The sequence below is a fragment of the Prionailurus bengalensis genome, chromosome B4, assembly GCF_016509475.1.
Source record: "Prionailurus bengalensis isolate Pbe53 chromosome B4, Fcat_Pben_1.1_paternal_pri, whole genome shotgun sequence".
NCBI lineage: Eukaryota > Metazoa > Chordata > Mammalia > Carnivora > Felidae > Prionailurus > Prionailurus bengalensis.
Genome location: NC_057358.1, coordinates 34676589 through 34697757, shown reverse-complemented (window position 1 = coordinate 34697757; position 21169 = coordinate 34676589). Strand labels below are relative to the sequence as shown.

At 38.5% G+C, this 21169-nt stretch overlaps 1 protein-coding gene and 1 pseudogene across 1 annotated transcript in view; one reads left to right on the top strand and one right to left on the bottom strand.

Annotated features, from left to right (window-relative positions):
• Positions 1-21169, top strand: part of LOC122473289 (cat eye syndrome critical region protein 2) — a 180704-nt gene that overhangs the window by 90392 nt on the left and 69143 nt on the right. The window contains 1 exon segment of the mRNA XM_043563606.1: positions 8597-8691. Coding sequence (XP_043419541.1) covers positions 8597-8691 — 95 coding nt within the window.
• On the bottom strand, positions 2645-2712 carry LOC122474160 (annotated as a pseudogene).

Below are 21169 nucleotides of genomic sequence, written 5' to 3'. Positions count from 1 at the left end.
GGGACTCCTGGGATAAACCACTTGGCCAACTGAAAGTGTTATAATAGCCAGTTTCAGGTCCCTCACCATTATACCCACTCGAGCTGATTTATACTTTACAGTCTAAATTGGCATGGGGCAGGCCTTTGGGATTAAATTAATTTATACCAAGTTAGAAAGCATCAGCTGCCAAAGTCAGGGGTGCCTTCTGGAGGCTAGTGTGCTTATTTCTTCATGTATTCTAAGCTCACACTCCAGGCATTCTCTCTTGGAAAGCAGCTGGGATAGTCCTTCAGGAAGCCCTGCTTTGCATCTCCTTTGTGTAAGCACAGTTCTGGGTCCTATACAGAAACCCCCATCTTCTTCGGAGACACTGCATTTCAGTTGGTCCTTGTGCAAATTAGGAAGATTTGTAAACCTTCTAAAATCAAATACAGCATGTATGATTATTTTTTATCTTTAGACCTTTTTTCCCTTCTTAAGTAAACTCAAAGAAATTATTGTACCTGAATGGCAGTAGTACAGATCTATGATCTTGATCCTTTACTTGGAAGTTGAAGAAAAGAAAGTTTATCTCTCTTTACCACCTTCTTTTCTTTAGCAAAAGATTAAAGAAAATTTCGAGAGATGAGAAGTGTGTCAAACAATAAAAAGTTACCTGTAATATTATTTAAGAAAAGGTGTTGAGTGGGTGGTTGTTGTCCATTAAAGGAATTGGTGATATTCTTCCTGTGTCGTTTGACTGTCTCTAGTCAGGCAGGCAGGCAGGACTTTTTACAGTAACGAATTGTAAATAAACACTTTTCCACGACATATGTTAAAGGCCCTATTTCTCTCCCATTGCCAATCAGCATTCGAAGCCTTTCCCCTTGCTCAGTCCTGAGTTCTTTTCCCAGCAGCCCCTGCTTGTTCTTGAGGGTGGAGGAGGTGGAAAGACGTTAAACAGACTTGTCCCTAATGAGCTGTGACGCCAGCTGCAAAGAGGGCAAATCCTGTTACTCCCTCCAGCTACTCTCTGAAGCTGCAGAGGAGCAGTAGGGATGGGTCTCCCTTCTCTAGGCTGATTGGTGAGTTTTCTGCTCCCCCACCCCCACCTACCCACCCCTGCCTCTTCTGTCCCAGAGCATCTTGGCAAAGTTCAGATTTCTGTGCTCACAGCTCAGTGCCCACAGTGAAAAGGAAATACAAAAGGGGAGGAGAGAAAGTGGGGGGGGGGGGAGGGGGGATTTTAGAAGTGTATTCCTTATTGCCTTACTCTAAGACTTAAGCTCTGGGTTTGAAGGCCTAAGTAGTAAAGCTTTGAATAACCTGGGTTTCCAAATAGTTCCTTAGAGAACTGTTGGCTTTTATTGGCTTATGAACACGGTAGGCCATGTATTAAAAGGATTTTAATTTCTATTGTCCAGAAACCTCTGAATTTTGAAAAGGCCACTTTCTAGCTCTTCAGTCTTTGCCTTTTTCCACACACTTTCATTGTAAGGAAGATGACATAATTGTAATATTAACATGTTATAGAATATTTACTGTGTGTGCCAGGCTCCGCTGGCTTTTATAAGCATTGCCTCATTTAATCATTACAAAACCCTTGGTGGTGGGCAATTTTTTGTCTAAATTGTGGTAAGAAGCATAATACACAATTTGGCTTCTTAACCATTTTTAAGTGCACGATTCAGTAGTGTTAAGTATATTCGCAATGTTGTGAAACAGAGTTCCAGAACCATTTCTTCCTGCAAATGTGACACCATACCCATTAACATGCACATTTTTTAACTGATGAGCCAGTTCTTCTGTTCAGGAGGATTGAAATTACCTTTCTTCTTTGCTGTCTTCCTATAACATTCTTAATCTTTATTTCCACCACAGGGTGAAAACTGAGGCCTATATATAGTGTGCCTTGGTTTATCCATTTGATCCCAACTACTGGGGTTAACAGTAACTAAGGGGAAAGTGGGGGGGGGGGGGAAACTTTGCTCTCCAGAAGGCTATCACCTATTCTTCATTCTAATCTTTACTGATTCTGCATTTTAAGTTCTGCTGAGCTAGAGGGGAAAAGTTTACTGATAGCTTTGTCACCTTACAAGTTACCATGGCCCTGCATACTTTTTTGGTGGGTTATCTAGATAGCTACTGATTTATGAAGCAAATAGAAATACATGTGAAAAGCAATTTTATATTTTGAGACCCATTTTCTTACTGATTTACAAGTTTACTGTATTCTATGGGTAGAATGGTGGACAAGGGAGAGGGGTTGAATTTTATTTGTAAATAACAGAATTCCTCTCAATACTTGTGTCATTTGAGGGACAGTTCAAGTCTGCTTACTTCTCCTTGGAAGAGCGGATCCAAATCCCTGATATTCTACCTTTCTATGTAATCACTTTCCTTAGTTCATGGTTGTGCTCATTAGTTCATGGTTGTGCTGGAAAAAACAAACCTAGGTTCGCTGGGGAGAGGTTTTTACCAGTCCCCTTTAGCCTGTCCATCATAGTTGAGTATTGAACCAAGAGCATTTCATATTTTTATTTTTGAATTAAAATAAGGATGCTGGGCCTCAGTTTCTGCTGATAATGTTACGAAAACTATGGTTGAATCACCAGTGAAGCCTGGTTATTGAAGCAGGCAGAAAATACAGTGAAACAATTTTCTCTTTCCTTCTTTTTCTTTTGTAAATTTCAGATTCACAGATTTTATTAATCATTGTTCTTGATTCATGACACTCTCATCATTGATCTAGGAATCATTTTATTCATTTATAAGTGATATCATCTGAAAATCACCTCTATCAGAATTAGATCATCAATATGATGCTGCTCTCCCATCCAATCTTCTGCCTCCTAGCACCTATGGGAATTTTTAATAATGCAGATAGAGAATAAAAAGTTACCTTAGATTTATTGAAGAAAATATAGATTTGTTATACAAATTAATAACCAACTATTGGGTGCATAGTTTAAGATAAACAGTTCTTACACTTACTAATTATAACTTGACTAATTTTGATTTCTGCTAACTACCACAGACTAACAAGATGTTAGTAATTTCAGACTTGAAAATTCATAATCTACATGTAAGTAGAATGTAGGTTTAAGGACATCTTATCTTTTGGCCATATCTCCTGTAACCTTTGTAGGTCTTAGCTTTTATTTTGTCATTGAACATCTTGTTTCACTCTAATTTGTCTGTAATTCTACTTGATGACGCTCTGGAAATAGTGATAAAAGGATATTGGCAGTTGATAGTGTTTGGAGAACACTTTAACCAGAAATTTCATGTTATGTTCATATTCTAAATAGATTTATTGGTAGAAATGAGATTCTTCTATAGGGACCAAATAACCCACTCTTTCCACCAGTCACCACTAATCTTGTATTTAGAGGAGATTATTGAGTGGTTTGCCTGGATATCTGAATTACATTTCATTCTTCAGTCCTTTCAACAGGCTTCAGAGTTAGAGGCAGAACTGTAAATTCCACAGATATTGATAACCACATTTTATCTGCATGGTTTGATTATAATCATACATTCATGCTAGGGCTTTTAGATAAACAAGGGGCTTTAGCTTGAGATTAATCATTTGACTGTGTTTGAGGTTACATTATAAGGATTTAATTCAGTCCTTATGTCAGAAGTTGAATTTTGAGCTTTCTTATATGTTTTAGAGCATTTTTGGTCTATGGCATTATTTCATTTCTTTTGGTAATTATGCCTTTTGTTTTTTAAACCAGATTTATTCATCTTCCACGTGTTCTCAAATCCTCCCCTTCTTTATTCCCACAGCTGCTGTTTTATTTATCACAGACTCCGACCTTTTATCTTCCAGAATAGCACTTCCCAAACTATATATGCATATGAATCATAGGGCTCTCGTTAAAATGCAGATTCTGGATTCTGTAAGTCCATAGTGGCTCCTAGGTGCCCTACTTCCTGCACCCTTCCAGGTGATGCTGACACTTATCTCCATGGTCCTTACCTCTGGTACCACTCACAGTCATTCAGCACCCTGCTCTCAGAACTGTTTTTCTGAGATACAGATCTGATGATTTCACTCTCCTTCAGACTTGATTGCATATAGAAGTAAAATCTACATTCTTTAGTGTGGTTTTCATGGTTTTCAGAGAAGGTCCTCAAAGAATAGGCCTGTCCTATCTATGGTTCTCTAATTACCCTCTCCACTTTGAGGAGGGTCCTTGGTACTTTGTACACATGACATCAACTTTCGCATGCTCTTCCTTACTGTGCATTTGCCAGGTAAGAGTCTTCCCTTCAGGGCTCTGTGCGAATCTTACCTCTTTGGCAAAGTCTTAACTCTACACTCCTCAGTTTCTCTAGTTTTCTCCATTTTCCCCTATCACTTTGTATATTTAATGTAGCATTTGTTACATTGTCCCCATAATTCTGTGCTATCATTCAGTCAAGAAAACATTTGAATTTCTACTGTTTCTGGTTGCTGGGGGAGACAGTACTGAACACAATGATAGATAGATAGATAGATAGATAGATAGATAGATAGATAGATAGATAAAATTTTCCATTCTGGCTTACATTTTAGCCTTCCCTCATTCCCTCCCTTCCATCCATCCATCCCTCCATCCATTCATCCATAAACATATTAGGACTTCATTCACTCTTGTATCTATTACCTGGCATATAGTAGGTAAATGAAATTCAGTCAAGAAAATATTTGAATTTCTACTGTTTCTGGTTGCTGGGGGAGACAGCACTGAACACAACGATAGATAGATAGATAGATAGATAGATAGATAGATAGATAGATAAATAGATAAGATTTTCCATTCTGGCTTACATTTTAGCCTTCCCTCCCATCCATCCATCCATCCATCCATCCATCTGTAAATATATCAGGACTTCATTCATTTTTGTGTCTCTATTACCTGGCATATAGTAGGTGAATGAAAAAAATTATAACTTAAAAATTATTTGAAAAATTTTTTGATGTTTATTTTTGAGGTAGAGTATGAGCCAGAAAGGGGCAGAGAGAGAGGGAAACACAGTCTGAAGCAGGCTCCAGGCTCTGAGCTGTCAGCACAGGGCCCGACTCAGGGCTCAAACCCATGACCTGAGCCAAAGTTGGATGTTTAACTGACTGAGCCACCCAGGAGCCCCTATGTATATAAACTTTTTAAAGTTAATTTGATGACCACCTACTATTTACTAATTTCTGTGCTAATGTTATAGGTAGGGCCACAGAAGAAAACAAGAATGTTCCTTTTCCATAAGCACCTTATGTAGATGAGTAAAACTAACACTGTTTTGTTAATATTAAGGAACAGAAAGGTCATTCAGTGACTCTATTGCTATATTTTATTGTTTCCTCTTCAGTGGACAATACCATTAGGTATAAACTGGACAACTAGAACTTGGGTCTAATGAAAGTTACCCTGAAAGAAAGGGAAACATTCTTGTCCAGCGTTTCCACCTAAGCCAGAGGGAAATGTCTGTTGGTGGGAAGCAGGAAATGAAAAAGAAAGGGAATTCATAGCTTTAACTGTTCCTGTATGAATGATTTTTTTTTTGTAGTCTCAGCTTAAAAATTAATGCAGATTTTACATTTTTCTCTGTAGTAGGACTCCTATAAAATTAATGTTTTGAATTATTTACTACTGAATAAAATTCATCCACATGTATCCTGTGGCTTCTAGGAATCCTGCCAGTCCTCCATTTAATTTGGTACTTCTGTTCTTTAAAAACACTAAGAAGCATCAGTTAGTACTGACTATAGCACCTTTAGTCAAGAATCACATTGTGCTATTTAATTTAATTTAATTTAATTTAGTACACTGATGAGGAGGACAGCACCTCAACAGGAGTGTGTAACAATATGTGAACACACATGGTGTTGAAGGAGTTCCTGGAGGAACCAGCAAAGTGAAACTTGACTAGGAAGATTTTATAGATAAAAGTTTTTCACATAAAGGACATACAGTCGTTGGCAGAAGGGGGAGCAGATAGGGATTTCTTTCTCCTTAGGGGAATGGTATATGTGAGGGCTTGGTTGGGAGTGATGGAAGTGGGTTATTGTCGCTATTATAGCCATCAGCCTTTCTAGGATAGAGAACATGGGCCAGTAGGAAGCAGTTTTACTCTGTGGGAAGAGCCTGGGTGGGGTGGTCTGGGTTTCACTGAGTTCTGGCACTTTTTGCTGAGTACAGCAAGAGGAGTCAGTTAACCTTCCTGGGCCTACCTAGTTTATTTATCCTGACATTGGGGGAGTTGAAATAATACAATCTATAATTGACCCTCCAGTTCTACCATTCAGTAATTCTGACTTCTCTATCAAACGAGATGGCCTGGGATTTTTTGCTTCAAGGGTTCAGCTTCTGTTATAATTGCAGTTTGCTTCGGAGTGTTGTCCAGTGACCAAGCCTAAAATATGAACCATTCAAATCTTCCCTTGTTTTGCATCACATTTACTTCTGTCAGATCTTGAGTTCGTGTTTCCTCATTGCTGCTATTTCTCTTGTTTGGGAAGTCCTTCAGAATCTTTCTCCCCACGCTGTTGTTTGTGTTTAACCTCACCTCCCTCCCACCCTCCACCGCTAGAATTCATCTTAAATACACAGCAGCTGTGCCCTCTCAATAAAAATAACTGTAGTGAGTCTTCTTTGTCTTCCAAAGAAAAGCCAAACTCATTAGCTCAGTATTCAGTATCAGCTATCAATCTTAGCTCACATTACTCCCCTCATATGATCTAGAGAACAGTTAAACTGAAGCCAATATCCTCTTGGTGTCCTTGCTCCCGTTGTTCCCTACACCTGGTTATGCCTGCACTCCCCCCACATTGTCACACAGCCACAGTTTTCCCATCTCAGGTGCCACCGTCTTGATGCAATCTCTTGGGCTTCCTGCAGCCAGAAGTAATCCTTTTCTTCTCAATTCCCATAGCACCTATAGCACCTTTCCTGTACCTAATAGTGCTAATTAGTTGGTATGTCTACCTTTTTTGTATTCTTATCTCTCTAAACTAAACTCGCCAGTGCTTAGGAAGTACTATATTCTCTTACACAGGGTGGGTGCCCAGTAAATATTAGTTGAGTGAATGAATTCTGGCTAATTATATTTCAGATCTTTGTTATCTCTGATTGGTAAAGTTTCATGTTTTTCTGGATAATCTCTAACTAGAATGTAGAAAAGAACTCTGCAAACAGGAATTAATAAACTAATATAAGAATAAGAACCATTACTATAGATGTGTTGTAATTCCCAAGTTTGTAATTAAAGCAAGCAAAATGTTTGCAAGCCTCAGCCTTGTCTTTTAATTTTGAGTCTCATTCACCAAGGCTTTCAACGCAGTATAGGGCAGATGAACCTTTTCAAGTGAACCACCTCAGGGTAGTTTCTGTTTTGCTTATTTGTGTCGGTTAATATGCTTAGCAGTTTTTTGTTTTATGAAAGTTTTACAAGTGATTCCCAACTTGAGAATTTTAAAAAATAATAAATGGAACAGTTAACTTACAAAATTATTTTTTAAAATTATTTTATTACAATTATAACTGTCACAAAAACTTTACTGTTTTTACAGTAGAAGCAGACTACCCTGCTAAGTATGCACTGCCCTATAATTGGTGTTAAGGCCAGAAATTGCTTCTTATGCACACCTCAGGCTTTCAGAGCCATTAATATGAGCCTTCAAAGTTTGGTTTTTCTGTGGTTATAGATCTGGTCAATACAATAAGCAGTCAAACCATAAGCTTGGCAGACCCTTGGGAGATGGCCTGCATGCAGAAGACATCATCCTGGTTGAAACAGTGCTAGCAAACTTTGTGTCCCAGGAGTTGATGACTTAAAGCAAATTCCACCATCTTAGAAAATACTGGTTTATTATGGGAGATTGAAAAGAGAAATAGGATCTCCTAAAATTTCCCACTGTCACTTTTTGTCCAAATAGCTCCTCTCAACCAATCTTTGGTCAGAATAGTGTACTAAGACCAGCTAACTATTTGGCATTATCTGCTTGAATCCCAAGGAAGGAAAATATATCTCACCTAGGATTAGACCATTAACATAGACATTACCTCACTTCTGTCCAGATGATGTAAGATTAATCTCAGTTCTAGCAATCTCCTGTCATCAGTCCTCAAAATAAGAATCGCTACATTGCTCATTACCAGTGCTTTTTCTTTTCAATAAATTAGTGGTTCTTTAAAGCAGTTGCAGATGGTGTACCTGTTAAAACTGTTAAGTGAATGACTAATACTTTTTAATTATGTATTTGCCCCTTTATTCTCCTCTTATTAAAGTAGAAGGCATTGCAGCATATTTGTAGAAGTTAAGGTCTTTGAAATTATGTTAGCTAGCACGGACTTATAAAAAGAGATATATGTGTGTTCTCACATCCAGAAAAAAGGGAGTGGAGCTTGGTAGTGGAGCAATGGGAGAAATAAATTCCATGGAAAAACAAAAAGTTGAACTCATTGCTCTTCTGGCAGTAACTATGGGAAGAAAGGCAGAGTTCATCCATGGCAAGCAGTTTGGCTGCTCTGACCATATAGTGGCTTAGAGGGTGATGTCAATAGTGTGGGTAGTAGGAGGGGAGGGACAGGTAGATTTTAAGGAATCTCTATGTTTGATCTCTCAATTTCTCTCTCTTACCTCTTAGGAGTTAGAAGCAGCTCTTCACAGAGATGATGTAGAGTTTATCAGTGACCTGATCGCCTGCCTGCTTCAGGGCTGCTATCAACGAAGGGATATCACGTGAGTAATCCTGATTTTACTATGTATTTTGTGCATAAAGAACTAATTAACCAGGTGCCATGATGTTTCAGGTCTCCTGTAACAAACCAGAACTGATCCTTAGTTGGTGGCATTTACAAATGGATTCCAACTTGTGTTTGGCTAATTTTATTATAATCCTTGAGTTTATTTCACTCTCACAAATCTATATCCTTTACTTTTGGATCCACCAGTTAACATAATCAAGTGTAGAATTTCTTCCTGTCAGTATATGCCTTTCTTCCTCAGTTTTATAGAAATTATAGTCTCTTGCATTACTGGTAAAAGGTAGCCTAACAAATTAAAACTAGATTTTACATTTCTGCCACTTGAGTATCTTCTATTCATATAACCAGTAATTATAACCATAACTACATAACATACATAATGTTTAATATGGAGCTTCTAGTCTCCCTCACACCATAACTGCTAAGTAAACCTCTTTCCAATACATTTGAGATTTGTAGAAATTTGGAGCAACATTTTATTTGTGTAGATAAATAAGGGATCTTCTTGATAAGCCTCATTCCTTCTTTTGACCCTAACTTGATAACACGTTTTCTTCACTACTACGTTTCTATACGGAACAGAAGTGTATAGAGCCAACTCTCAAAAAGCTGAGACAAAATGGTTTTCCAGTTTTTACCCTCTGGTGCCATGCAGGGCAGGGGTTTGGAGTGTTATGGTGTGTATTTTTCATACAGTTAAAGATGGTATCTCAAATACTTCTGTTCAATTAAATCTACTCTTAGGTGTCTGCTTGGGCTGGGAAACTAGGCCCAGTATTAATGTGCAATAAACTTGTCATTACAAGATGAGTGAGAGATTGATGAAATGCCATTTTGTTCAGGGTAGAAGTTTGTATCCCTTAAGGGAGAGTTATTGCTCCTGGACTCACTGTGTTAATATAATGACTTTTTTCCCCGAGAATACCCAGATGATTGTGCTAGACAAAGAATAGATGAAAGGGGGAAATCATCTATTGTTTCACTACTTGAACATGATAATTAAGTTCTTCCATTCTTTTATTGGGATGTAGATTTGGGAGTTTATGTGGTTTTTAAGCACAGTTGTGGTCATAGCGTGATAGAATTTTACATTTTCATGTCTTGAATTTTTCATTGTAACAGTTTATTTTCTTAAACCACCTTTCCTTTAAACATGATTGTCAGATGATTCAATTTGATAGCTGGACATTTGCATCTAGCTTTTAACTGTTGTAAACAGGCTATAATGCATAGCCTTGGACATAAAAGTTTGCTCATCTAGTGAATTGTCTTCTTAGTTTAAATTTCTGGAATTGTGGTCACTCAGAGGAAATGTCCCTTTAAGATTTTTTAAATGAATTGCCAGGCTTCCCACCACAGGGATTGCTCCATTTTATCCTTGAACCCTCAATGAATGAAGGCATCGGATCGCTTAAAACCTCCATCTGGATATTGCCCACTATTTGCTGGCCAGCATGTACTGGTATAACAAACAGACACTCTCAGGGCCTTCATGGAATTTACAGTATTATGCAGGGGTGGTAGGGGTTCACTAATAATTACAGTAATGGTTATATAATTACTGTGATAAGTGTTCTAAAGTATAAAAATACAGAGTGTTAACAGAGCATATAACCTCATATGAGAAAATGATATGTGAACTGAGCCTTTATATTTGGACTTCCTTAGGCCAGTGCCCATGTCTTATAAAGCACAAGAAATAAGTAAATGAATAAATGAATGAATGAACAAATGAAATGACCAAAGATTTACAAGTAGAAGGAGTGATAACCTTAGAGCAGAGCCTAGAGATTATAGACTTAGAAGGTCTCATGTGGTTCAGAGGCGTGATTTGTTTACAGTCTTGGCCCCCCAGTGTTAAATTGTAATTTGTTGCCAACATCTAAAATGAGATGTCACATTTCAAATTCCAGCTTATCGCTTTTAGAAAACATCTAATGGTCTGCTAACCATGAAGACAGCCATCAACTAGAGGGCAAACAGGGTCTGGTCTGCCTTAGTCCTCAGCATTCCTGATTACTCTCCCTTGAGGAGGCTGATTGTCACTCATCATCTGTCATGTTCACTTGGCCCACCATATTTATTTACTTTTATTTATTTATTTATTTTTAACATTTATTCATTTTTGAGAGAGACAAGAGTGTGAGTGGGGGAGGGACAGAGAGAGGGAGACACAGAATCTGAAGCAGGCTCCAGGCTCTGAGCTGCCAGCACAGAGCCCTACGTGGGGCTCGAACTCATGAACTGTGAGATGACCTGAGCCAAAGTCAGACATTTAACCGACTGAGCCACCCAGGTGCCCCTCATCTTCTTGATTAATTGATTGATTTTTAAACCTCCCGGTCCCCTGCCCACATTTTGGTTTAAGGAATCCAATATGGCACAATAGGAATTGGAGCCTACTAGGCTTTGTAGGCTGGGTTAAGAATTTGGGGGTATAATCCTAAAAGCAGTCTCCAGCAGGGGACTGGTCAGGTAAGCATCCTGGGCAAGCAGGGGGGTAAGCAGGAAGACCAGTTAGGGGCTAATCATTTAATCGGGGGAGAAAGGAGAGATGTACACAGAAAGAGGGACTGTTATGAAGGTAAAATTAACTGGACTTGATGTCTCTAATCTTGACCAGTCCAATAGGTATAAAGTTGTTTTAATTTGCATTTCATTGATCAGTCTTCACATGCTCAATATCTTTTCTTAAGGTTTATTGGGCACATTTGAAATCCTTGTATACTTGAACTTCTTGTTGTATGCTTGGGTCATTTTACTGGTGTGTTGATTGAAGATCAGGGAAAAGAAATGCTCACTTAAAATTTGTGTTGCTTGGGGGGGCCTGGGTGGCTCAGTCGGTTGGACGGTCGATGATAGCTCAGATTATGATCTCGCAGTATGTGAGTTCAAGCCCTGCGTCAGGCTCTGTCCTGAGCGCTCAGAGCCTGGAGCCTGCTTCCGATTCTGCGTCTCCCTCTCTCTCTTCCCCTTCCCTGCTTGCTGTCTCTCTGTCTCTCTCTCTCTCAAAAATTATAAACAATAAATTAAAAAAAAAATTTGTGAGGCTTTCCTCCTCTTGGCTCTTCTGTTTCACTCTTTATTTATTTATTTTTTTTTTAGAGTTTTTATTTTTTTTTTATTTTTTTTTTTCTGAAATTTATTGACAAATTGGTTTCCATACAACACCCAGTGCTCATCCCAAAAGGTGCCCTCCTCAATACCCATCACCCACCCTCTCCTCCCTCCCACCCCCCATCAACCCTCAGTAACTTCTGTTTCACTCTTGCACGAGAGTCTTCCTTTACCCTTGCTAGTGCTGGACATTGCTCATAACATGCCAGCCCCTAGGTGCTAGTAGGATAAAACAGTGTCCTATCTCTTGTGGAGACTATGGTCTTCAATGTGTGACAGTGGAGGCAAAGGGGACAGTCTGTGGTTAAACATTTAAATAGCTAAAGTCATCTTATCATTTATGGAATAAATCTCCTCATCCCTGTTGGTGTGATATCTCTTTGATCTTTTACTAAGTTTTTGCTCATATTAGAATCTTCTTGGTTCTTTGTAATTGTACCTGTCAGTCTCTTTTGGCTCTGATACCACACTGTGTGTCCCTAATATTTTCACTAGTTTTGTGAGCTTTGCCTCAGTTTTTTCATGTATAAAATGTGTTTAATGATAGTATCTACTTGTTGGATTATTGTTAAGGATGAAGTAACATTATGTATATGAAACAGGGATATCGTCTGGACACAACAACTAATAACATGAGTGATTATTCCTTTATATTATATTTTAATGTTCAATGAGGATAGTCCCTCTAATTAATCCCTCTATTTAAAAATTGTCTTGAGTGGGGCGCCTGGGTGGCGCAGTTGGTTAAGCTTCCGACTTCAGCCAGGTCACGATCTCGTGCTCCGTGAGTTCGAGCCCCGCGTCAGGCTCTGGGCTGATGGCTCAGAACCTGGAGCCTGTTTCCGATTCTGTGTTTCCCCCTCTCTCTGCCCCTCCCCCGTTCATGCTCTGTCTCTCTCTGTCCCAAAAATAAATAAACGTTGAAAAAAAATTTTTTTTTTTAAATAATAAAAATTGTCTTGAGGCATGTGGGTGGCTTGGTTAAGCGTCCAGCTCTTGGTTTTGACTCAGGTCATGATGTCACAGTTTGTGAGTTCAGGCCTCACATCAGGCTCTGTGCTGACAGCGTGGAGCCTGCTTGGGATTCTCTCTCCCTCTCTTTCTCCTTCTCTCTCTGCTCCTCCCCCACTCATTTTCTTTCTCTCTCTCTCTCTCTCTCTCTCTCTCTCTCTCTCTCTCTCTCTCCTCTTTTTCTCAAAATAAGTAAACTTAAAAATCTGTTTACAAAAAATAGAATAAATTTTGTCTTTACTAATCTTGCTTCTTCATTCTTCTGGAAAATGATTACTTTATCTCATCATGTTCTGTAAGAAATCCCCTTATATTGATTAGAGTCAAATAAACCTATGAGTAAATTCAAGCAGAATTGACCTCTTCACAATATTGAGATTGCTTTTTTATTCAGACTCTATTACCCAGTAAAATTGTATAGCCTGATTCATCTATGTCAGGTAACATACCTGGCTATCTTAATTTTTGTTGCCATTAAGAGTAGAATCCCATTCACACTATAAGTACTTTGGAAATATATTCTTCTGAATAGATCTTGAATCTGCCCAGTTTATTGATCCTGATTATTTTTTAAGTTGCTTCTCTTCTGATTTTCTAGGATTATCATCCCTCTTTCCTTTTGGTGTTTTTATTTCTTGTCTCTTTTATGCTGTACTAGTTATCCACTATGATGTAACAAATTACCCTAAAATTTACCAACTTAAAAACCACAAAATATTATTATATCACAGTTTCTGTGGGTTAAGAATCTGGCTGCAGCTTAGCTGGGTGTGTCTAACATAAGATCACTTACAAAACTGCAATCCAGGTACCCAGGACCTTGAATAGGATTACAGTCCTCTCAAGGCTTGACTGAGCAAGGATCCACGTATTTGTTTTATGTTGCTGCATAACAAATTTCTCCAAACTTAGTAGCTTAAAAAATCCATTTATTATCTCAAAGTTTTATAGGTCAGAAGTCTGCGTGGGGCTCACCCGGATTGTCTGCTCAGTTTCTCACAGGGCTACAGTCAGGGTGTCAGCCGGGCCGTATTCTAATTTGGAGGCTTACCTAGGGAGCAGTCCGAGTTCAGTCAGGTTGACGGCAGAGTCCTCTCCTTGCAGTTGTAGGACTGAGGTCCTCATTTTCTTGCTGGCTGTTGACTGGGAGCTGCTGTCAGCTCCCACAGGTCACCCACAGTTTTTTTCCAAGTGGCCTCTTCATGGCTGTTCATGTTCAAGGCTAGCAGGAAAATAGTCTTATCTGCTATAATCATGGGAGTGACATCCTTTTGCCATATTCTGTCGATCACAGGCAAGATATAGACGTCTGTCACACTTAAAGGGAAAGGATTGTACAAGGGGATGAATACCTGGAGGCAGAAATCATTCTGGGCCTCTTAAAGGCTGCCTGCTATACATGTTTTTATCATATTGACCAGATCTTCCAGAACAAAACTAAATAATAATGGTAAGATGGGGGCACCTGGGTGGCTCAGTCGGTTAAGTGTACGACTTCAGCTCAGGTCATGATCTCACTGTTCATGAGTTCGAGCCCCGCATCAGGCTCTGTGCTGACAGCTCAGAGCCCGGAGCCTGCTTCAGATGCTGTGTCCCCCTCTCTCTCTCTGCCCATTTCTCACTCTCTCTCTCTCTCTCTCTCTCTGAAAAATTAATAAACATTAAAAAAAATTAAAAAAAATAATGGTAAGATGTATGTATGCTTGCATCGAATTACATTTACTTAGTTATTAATATTTCATAAATTGTGTGGGTAGTTTGGATTTTTTTGTGGACAAGAACCAATTAATTGATTTTGGCATAATCATATTTAGTATTAATGGATCTTATATATGTGTGTGCATTTGAATTATATATATGAATCATATCATATATAAACATATAAGAATCATATATGTGAATTATTAATGAGAGATTTTGACTTGCCCCTTTGTTTTTTTGTTTTGTTTTGTTTTGTTTTTTAACATTTATTTATTTTTGAGAGAGAGAGAGACACACACAGCATGAACGGGGGAGGGGCAGAGAGAGAGGGAGACACAAAATCAGAAGCAGGCTCCAGGCTCTGAGCCATCAGCCCAGAGCCCGACACGGGGCTCGAACTATTTAGAAGGCGAATAGTTCCTGGGGCACCTGGGTGGCCCAGTCAGTTAAGCATCTGACTTCGGCTCAGGTCATGATCTCACAGTCTGTGAGTTTGAACCCCGCGTTGGGCTCTGTGCTGACAGCTCAGAGCCCTGGAGCCTGCTTCAGATTCTGTGTTTCTCTCTCACTTGCCTCTCCCCTGTTCATGTTCTGCCTATCTCTCACTCAAAAATAAATACACGTGGGGCGCCTGGGTGGCGCAGTCGGTTAAGCGCCGACTTCAGCCAGGTCACGATCTCGCGGTCCGTGAGTTCGAGCCCCGCGTCAGGCTCTGGGCTGATGGCTCAGAGCCTGGAGCCTGTTTCCGATTCTGTGTCTCCCTCTCTCACTGCCCCTCCCCCGTTCATGCTCTGTCTCTCTCTGTCCCAAAAATAAATAAACGTTGAAAAAAAAAAAAAAAAATTTAAAAAAAAAAAAAAATACACGTTAAAAAAAAATTTTTTTAGAAGGTGAATAATTGCCACAAAGAATTGAAAGACCAAGAGTTTGAATATTAGAATCTGAATTTTAGGCCTATAACTCAGACCCTTTCATATTTTTTCTTAACATAAAACTAGTGCATTTTTGCAGTATTAAAAATTTTTTTTTTCATGAAACAAGTGTTGTTGAGGATGTGGAGAAAATGGAACTATTGGTGGGAATGCAAATTGGGGCAGGCATTGTGGAAAACAGTATGGAGGTTCCTCAAAAAATTAAATTAAAACTACCCTGTGATCTAGTAATCACTCTACTGGGTATTTACCCAGAATACAAAAACACTAATTTGAAAGGATATATACTCCCCTATGTTAATTGCAGCATTGGAAGTAGCCAAAGAGTCCATCAATTGATTAATGAATAAAGAAGAGTCTGTGTGTGTGTGTGTATATGTATATATATATATATATACATATACACACACACACATATACACACACACACATTGTGTGTGCGTGTGCGCGCGCACACACACACACTGGAATATTATTCAGCCATAAAAAGAATGAAATCTTGCCATTTGCAACAGTTCAGTGGATCTAGAAAGTATAATGCTAAGTGGAATAAGTCAGTCAGAAAACAAATATCCTATGATTTCACTCATATGTGAAATTTAAGAAACAAAGGAAGAAAAAAAAGAGGAGAGACAAACTGACTCTTAACTATAGAGAACAAACTGATGGTTACTGGATGGGAGGTGAGTGGGGGATGGGTGAAAATGGTGATGAGGATTAAAAGCACACTTACCATGATGAGCACTGAGTAATGTTTAGAATTACTGAATCACCATATTGTACACCTAAAACTAATACGACACCCTATGTTAATTATACTGGAATTCAAATTAAAAAAAAAACAATAAAATTTCAAAAATATAATATAAAAAAAAAAATCACCAAACATAGTATAGACTAGGCATCCCCATCCCCTTCCTGAAGATGGGGTAGGTACAGGATGAGCTGTACAGACTAGGTTTTATTTGTCACATAAGTATATATACCTAGAGGTAAAAATAGCATTTATAGATTTCAGAATGTATTTTTCTCATCAAAACTGTATTGGCTCACCAGTCACATGCAAATGCCCAGTTTCATTCTGTCATCTGTTTCTTATACGTCCTCTCCACAGTTTATGCCTTTGTAAGACCGCACAGAGGCCAGAAGTGGGAAAAGTGCATTGCCTGCTCCCCTTCCACAGTGCTGAATTATAGCAGCTTTTATAAATACTTTTCCTCCTTATTACAACAGTGTATCAGTTACTCCTAAATGATTTCTTTTGAAATGAGGGATTAATTTCTTTAAAAAAAAAAAAAAGTCCTCAGATTTCATAAAATTTCAAATACTTATAATGGGTAAGAAAGAAAGGAGTTTTTCCCCTCCCCTTTTGCCAGCAGCTACTTTTTTGACTTTTCTGCTACTGAAGGAAAATATGAAAGAGAGTCTCAGATGGACAGAAGGGAAAAAGAGCCCAGGGCTCTCAGTCCTCTTAATATTCATCGTCCTTTGGTAGGGGGGTGTGGGGGAAGCACAGGTCCTACCAGTAGTGATGAAGAGTTCTTCCTGACAAAGCAGAACCTGCTGTTCTGTGCTGGGGCAGGGAGGCAAGCAGTTTTCCAGCATTTTTCAAACCACATTCTGTTAAACACACCTATAAGATGTCAGAGTATTGTGGAAAACAATCAGTTAATTTTATCTGTGTAAGTACAGATGAAATAAAAATATTTCTGGATGGCCAGATAAATTTGGGGGCTGGCAGCCCAGAGATTTCTGAATTAATTGTTCTGGAATGAGACTCTGACCTCAGCCTTTTAAAAACTTGTTATTATTGATATATAATATACACACAGAAAAATGTGTATTCTGTAGTTCTACAGTTAAGTGAATACTTACTTACAGAACACACCTGTATAATGAGCACCCAGACTAGAAAGTACACTACAGGGCACCTGGATGGCTTAGTTGGTTAAGCGTCCAGCTTCACCTCAGGTGCTGATCTCGAGGTTCCTGAGTTCAAGCCTTGATTGCGTTCTCTGCTGACAGTGCAGAGCCTGCTTCTGATCCTCTGTATCCTTCTCTCTCTGTCCCTTCCCTGCTACACTCTTCTGTCTCAAAAATAAATAAACATTTAAAAAAAATGCTACAATGGGTTTTACTTTTTCCATTGAGAGGAATTGCCCAAAGTGATGGTCATTTTGTCCCACGAGTGGTATCCACTAGCAGTTAGAGTGAATGCATGCTTTCTGAAGTTTTACTTTCATCTCATCCTAAAGGGAAGTTTGACAAATGAAGTCTTGGCTTTTCTGGTTCTGATATTTACCTGATATGTGGAGGTAAGACAGCTGCTTAATCTCTTCATGTATAACTTGCCTCATCTCAGAATGAGAACAGTACTAAAGTTATTGTGAGGCTTAAATGAAATAATTTATAAGAAGCCTTAAAACAGTCTCAAGCTACTAATAAATACCAATTTATTGTATCAATGTATGTAGAAACATTTTCATGAGTTTCTACACGTGCTGAGTAGAAAGCAGACATTGGTTCAAGCAGCTTTCCATCTCTTACCTATTATGGTTTGCATGTTTTGAAACTGGGGTCAGCAGACTTTTTCTGTAAAGGCCCAGAGAATAGGTATTTTGGGCTTTGTGTATATCACATGATCTGTTGGAACCACTCCACCCTGTAGTGCAGAAGCGGTGCCTAAATGACTGATTGGGGCTGTGGCATTTTTAGAACTTTATGTACATTGAAATTTGAATTTTATAACATTTTCACATGCCATGAAATAGTATTGTTTTGATTTTTTCCCCCCAAAGCATTTACAAAAGGATGGTTTTTTACATTCTTAGCTTACAGGTTGTTAAAAAAAAAACAGCAGCGAAAAAGACAGGCAGGCCAGATTGGGCCCACAACCCATAGTTTGCCAGCTCCTGTTTTTAGAAAACTAAAAATGATTACTATTCTAGTTTCCACTAACTCATTCTAACCTTTAAACTAGCATACGGAACCCACATTTGTTTTTCATTGCGTTCTGCAAACTGAGATTCTTGCCTTTATAGGATAGAATAATGCTTGTTTGTTTATCCTTACTGTCCTAGCCAATGCTGCAAATGCTTTTCAGGAACTTTTATTGAATCCTTATGATGCCTAATATAAATTCCTTTCTCATCTATTAAGGATGATGAGTTTGAGGCACAGAGAGGTTAAATAACTTGTCCAAGGTTACACAGCTGGTAATTGATATAGGATAGATTTGGCCCTTAGCAGTGTGATCCCAGACCTCCAGCTCTAACCCACAGCCCCATTCTATAAAGGAATTAAAAGAAAAACATTACAGGTTTTCATCTAAAACAGGATTTTTAACTATTTTGAACTATGTACTTCTTTGGCATTCTAATGAAGTCTATATCTAAGAATATGATTTGAAATCATAAAATAAATAGAATTACAATAGGATCCAAATATACTGAAATATGGATAGTAAAATTTAATGAAACAAATTTTTGATACAGTAATGTATTTTTGTTAACTCATTAACATAATCTAGCAGCAGGCTTTATTTCTCAAGATTACTATCTTCCAAGTATTCATGATTACAAATGTTTATTTTGGGATATTTACAGTATCTGTAATGTGATACAAAAATACCTGATTTCTTTTGACAAAAAAATACTCATGCTACTATTTTGTTGCCTACATTTACAATTGAGCAGAATATAAAATTTCTGTTATAGGTTAGTAAAATAAAAATATTTTCTTAGCTTCATGGACCATGTGAATTGTCTCTGGGAACCTCTGCTTTAAGAGGTTTTCCAATCTCGTATCATCTGGTGTAATTTTTTTTTAAATTTTTTTTTTTAATCTTTATTTTTGAGAGAGAGAGAGAGACAGAGTGCGAGTGGAGGAGGAACAAAGAGAGGGAGACACAGAATTCGAAGCAGACTGCGCAGAGCCCGATGTGGGGCTCGAACTCAAACCGTGAGGTCATGACCTGAGCTCAAGTCGGACGCTTAACCGACTGAGACACCCAGGTGCCCCATAATTTGTTTTTTTAATCTATGAGGAAACTAAAGTAAGCAGCAAAACTGTACCCAAGTCATGACTGTCACTTTCACATGTGTTCCATTGTATGCTATTGTAATATTTGCTCTCATATATGTCTAAATATTTTCTGTATCATACAGCAGGATTCGTTTGCAAATCTTTGGTTTGGCTTTGTGTTAGTTATAACTGTGTTTAGTAATTTGTTGTATCTGAGAGACATTTAGAATAAAGTCTCAGTTCAGAAGTTTTTCAGGAATTTGTTCACTTTGTTGTCAAGGAAGAGTGGTACAGTAAGTAGTAGTCCCTCATCTGCAGAGGGTACGTTCCAGGACCCCAGTGGATGCCTGAAACTGGCTAGTATTGAATCCTGTATATTCTGTATTTTTTCCTATACATACTTATGATAAACTTTAATTTCTAAATTAGGCACAGTAAAAACTGAAATTTAGATAAATACTTAAAAATTAAAAACTAGGCACAGTTTATTGACAACAATAAAAATAAAATAGAACAATTCTAACAATCTACTGTGATGAAAGTTAAATATGCACACACACACTCTCAAAGTGTCTCACTGTACTTACAGTGTATTATACTTCTGTACTAACCATGATGATGTGAGATGATAAAATGCCTAAACTATGAGATGAAATGAGGTGAATGATGTAGGCATTTTGATGTAGCATTAAGGCTACTGTTGATAAGTCAGAAGGAGTTTCATCAGCTTGGACCTCAGGTTACTGAAACTGGAATGTGAAACCACAAAGACAGGACTGCCGCATCTGAATGGGTAGTGGACTTGGCAGTTCGACTCTGAGTAGGTCCTTAGAAATTCTGTGTCTTTGTGTGATTCCTTCCCTTTGAGTGTGGGGTAGCATCTGCTCCTAACCGATAAAATGTGGCAACACTGATAGGATGTCACTTTCCTGATTATTTCATACCATATAGGACTTCATCTTGCTATCAGATGCTCTAGAGACTCTCTTTATTGCTTTGATGAAGTAAGCAACCATGTTGGGAAAGCTCACATGACTAAGAACTGCAGTGGCTTCTAGGAGCCGAGGAGGGCAGCCAAAGCACAGCTCTATACATAACCATGGATAAATCAGGCCAGAAAATAATGTTGAGCAAATGAATCACAGAAGCATATGTACCAGTGATTATGTTTTTATAAATGTCAAACAAGAAAAACTAAATAAGGATAAATATATGTAGGAAACTTATAAAGAAAATCAAGGGAATGATTAACACAATTCAGGAAAGTGATTCTACCTGGTTGGAAGGGAGAATACTGTAGCTAGGGATAAGCATAAGTGGTAATAACATCTAAAGTAGTGATTCTTAAACCTTAGGGAACATCAGAATCAATTAGAGGACTTGTTAAAAGATAGATTGCTGGCCCCACGGCTATCTAATTCAGTAGGTTGGAATCTGCTGAGAATTTGCATTCTTTTTTTTTTTTTAATGTTTATTTATTTTTGAGACAGGGAGAGACAGAGCATGAACGGGGGAGGGGCAGAGAGAGAGGGAGACACAGAATCGGAAACAGGCTCCAGGCTCTGAGCTGTCAGCCCAGAGCCCGACGCGGGGCTCGAATTCACAGACCGAGAGATCATGACCTGAGCTGAAGTCAGACGCTTAACCAACTGAGCCACCCAGGCGCCC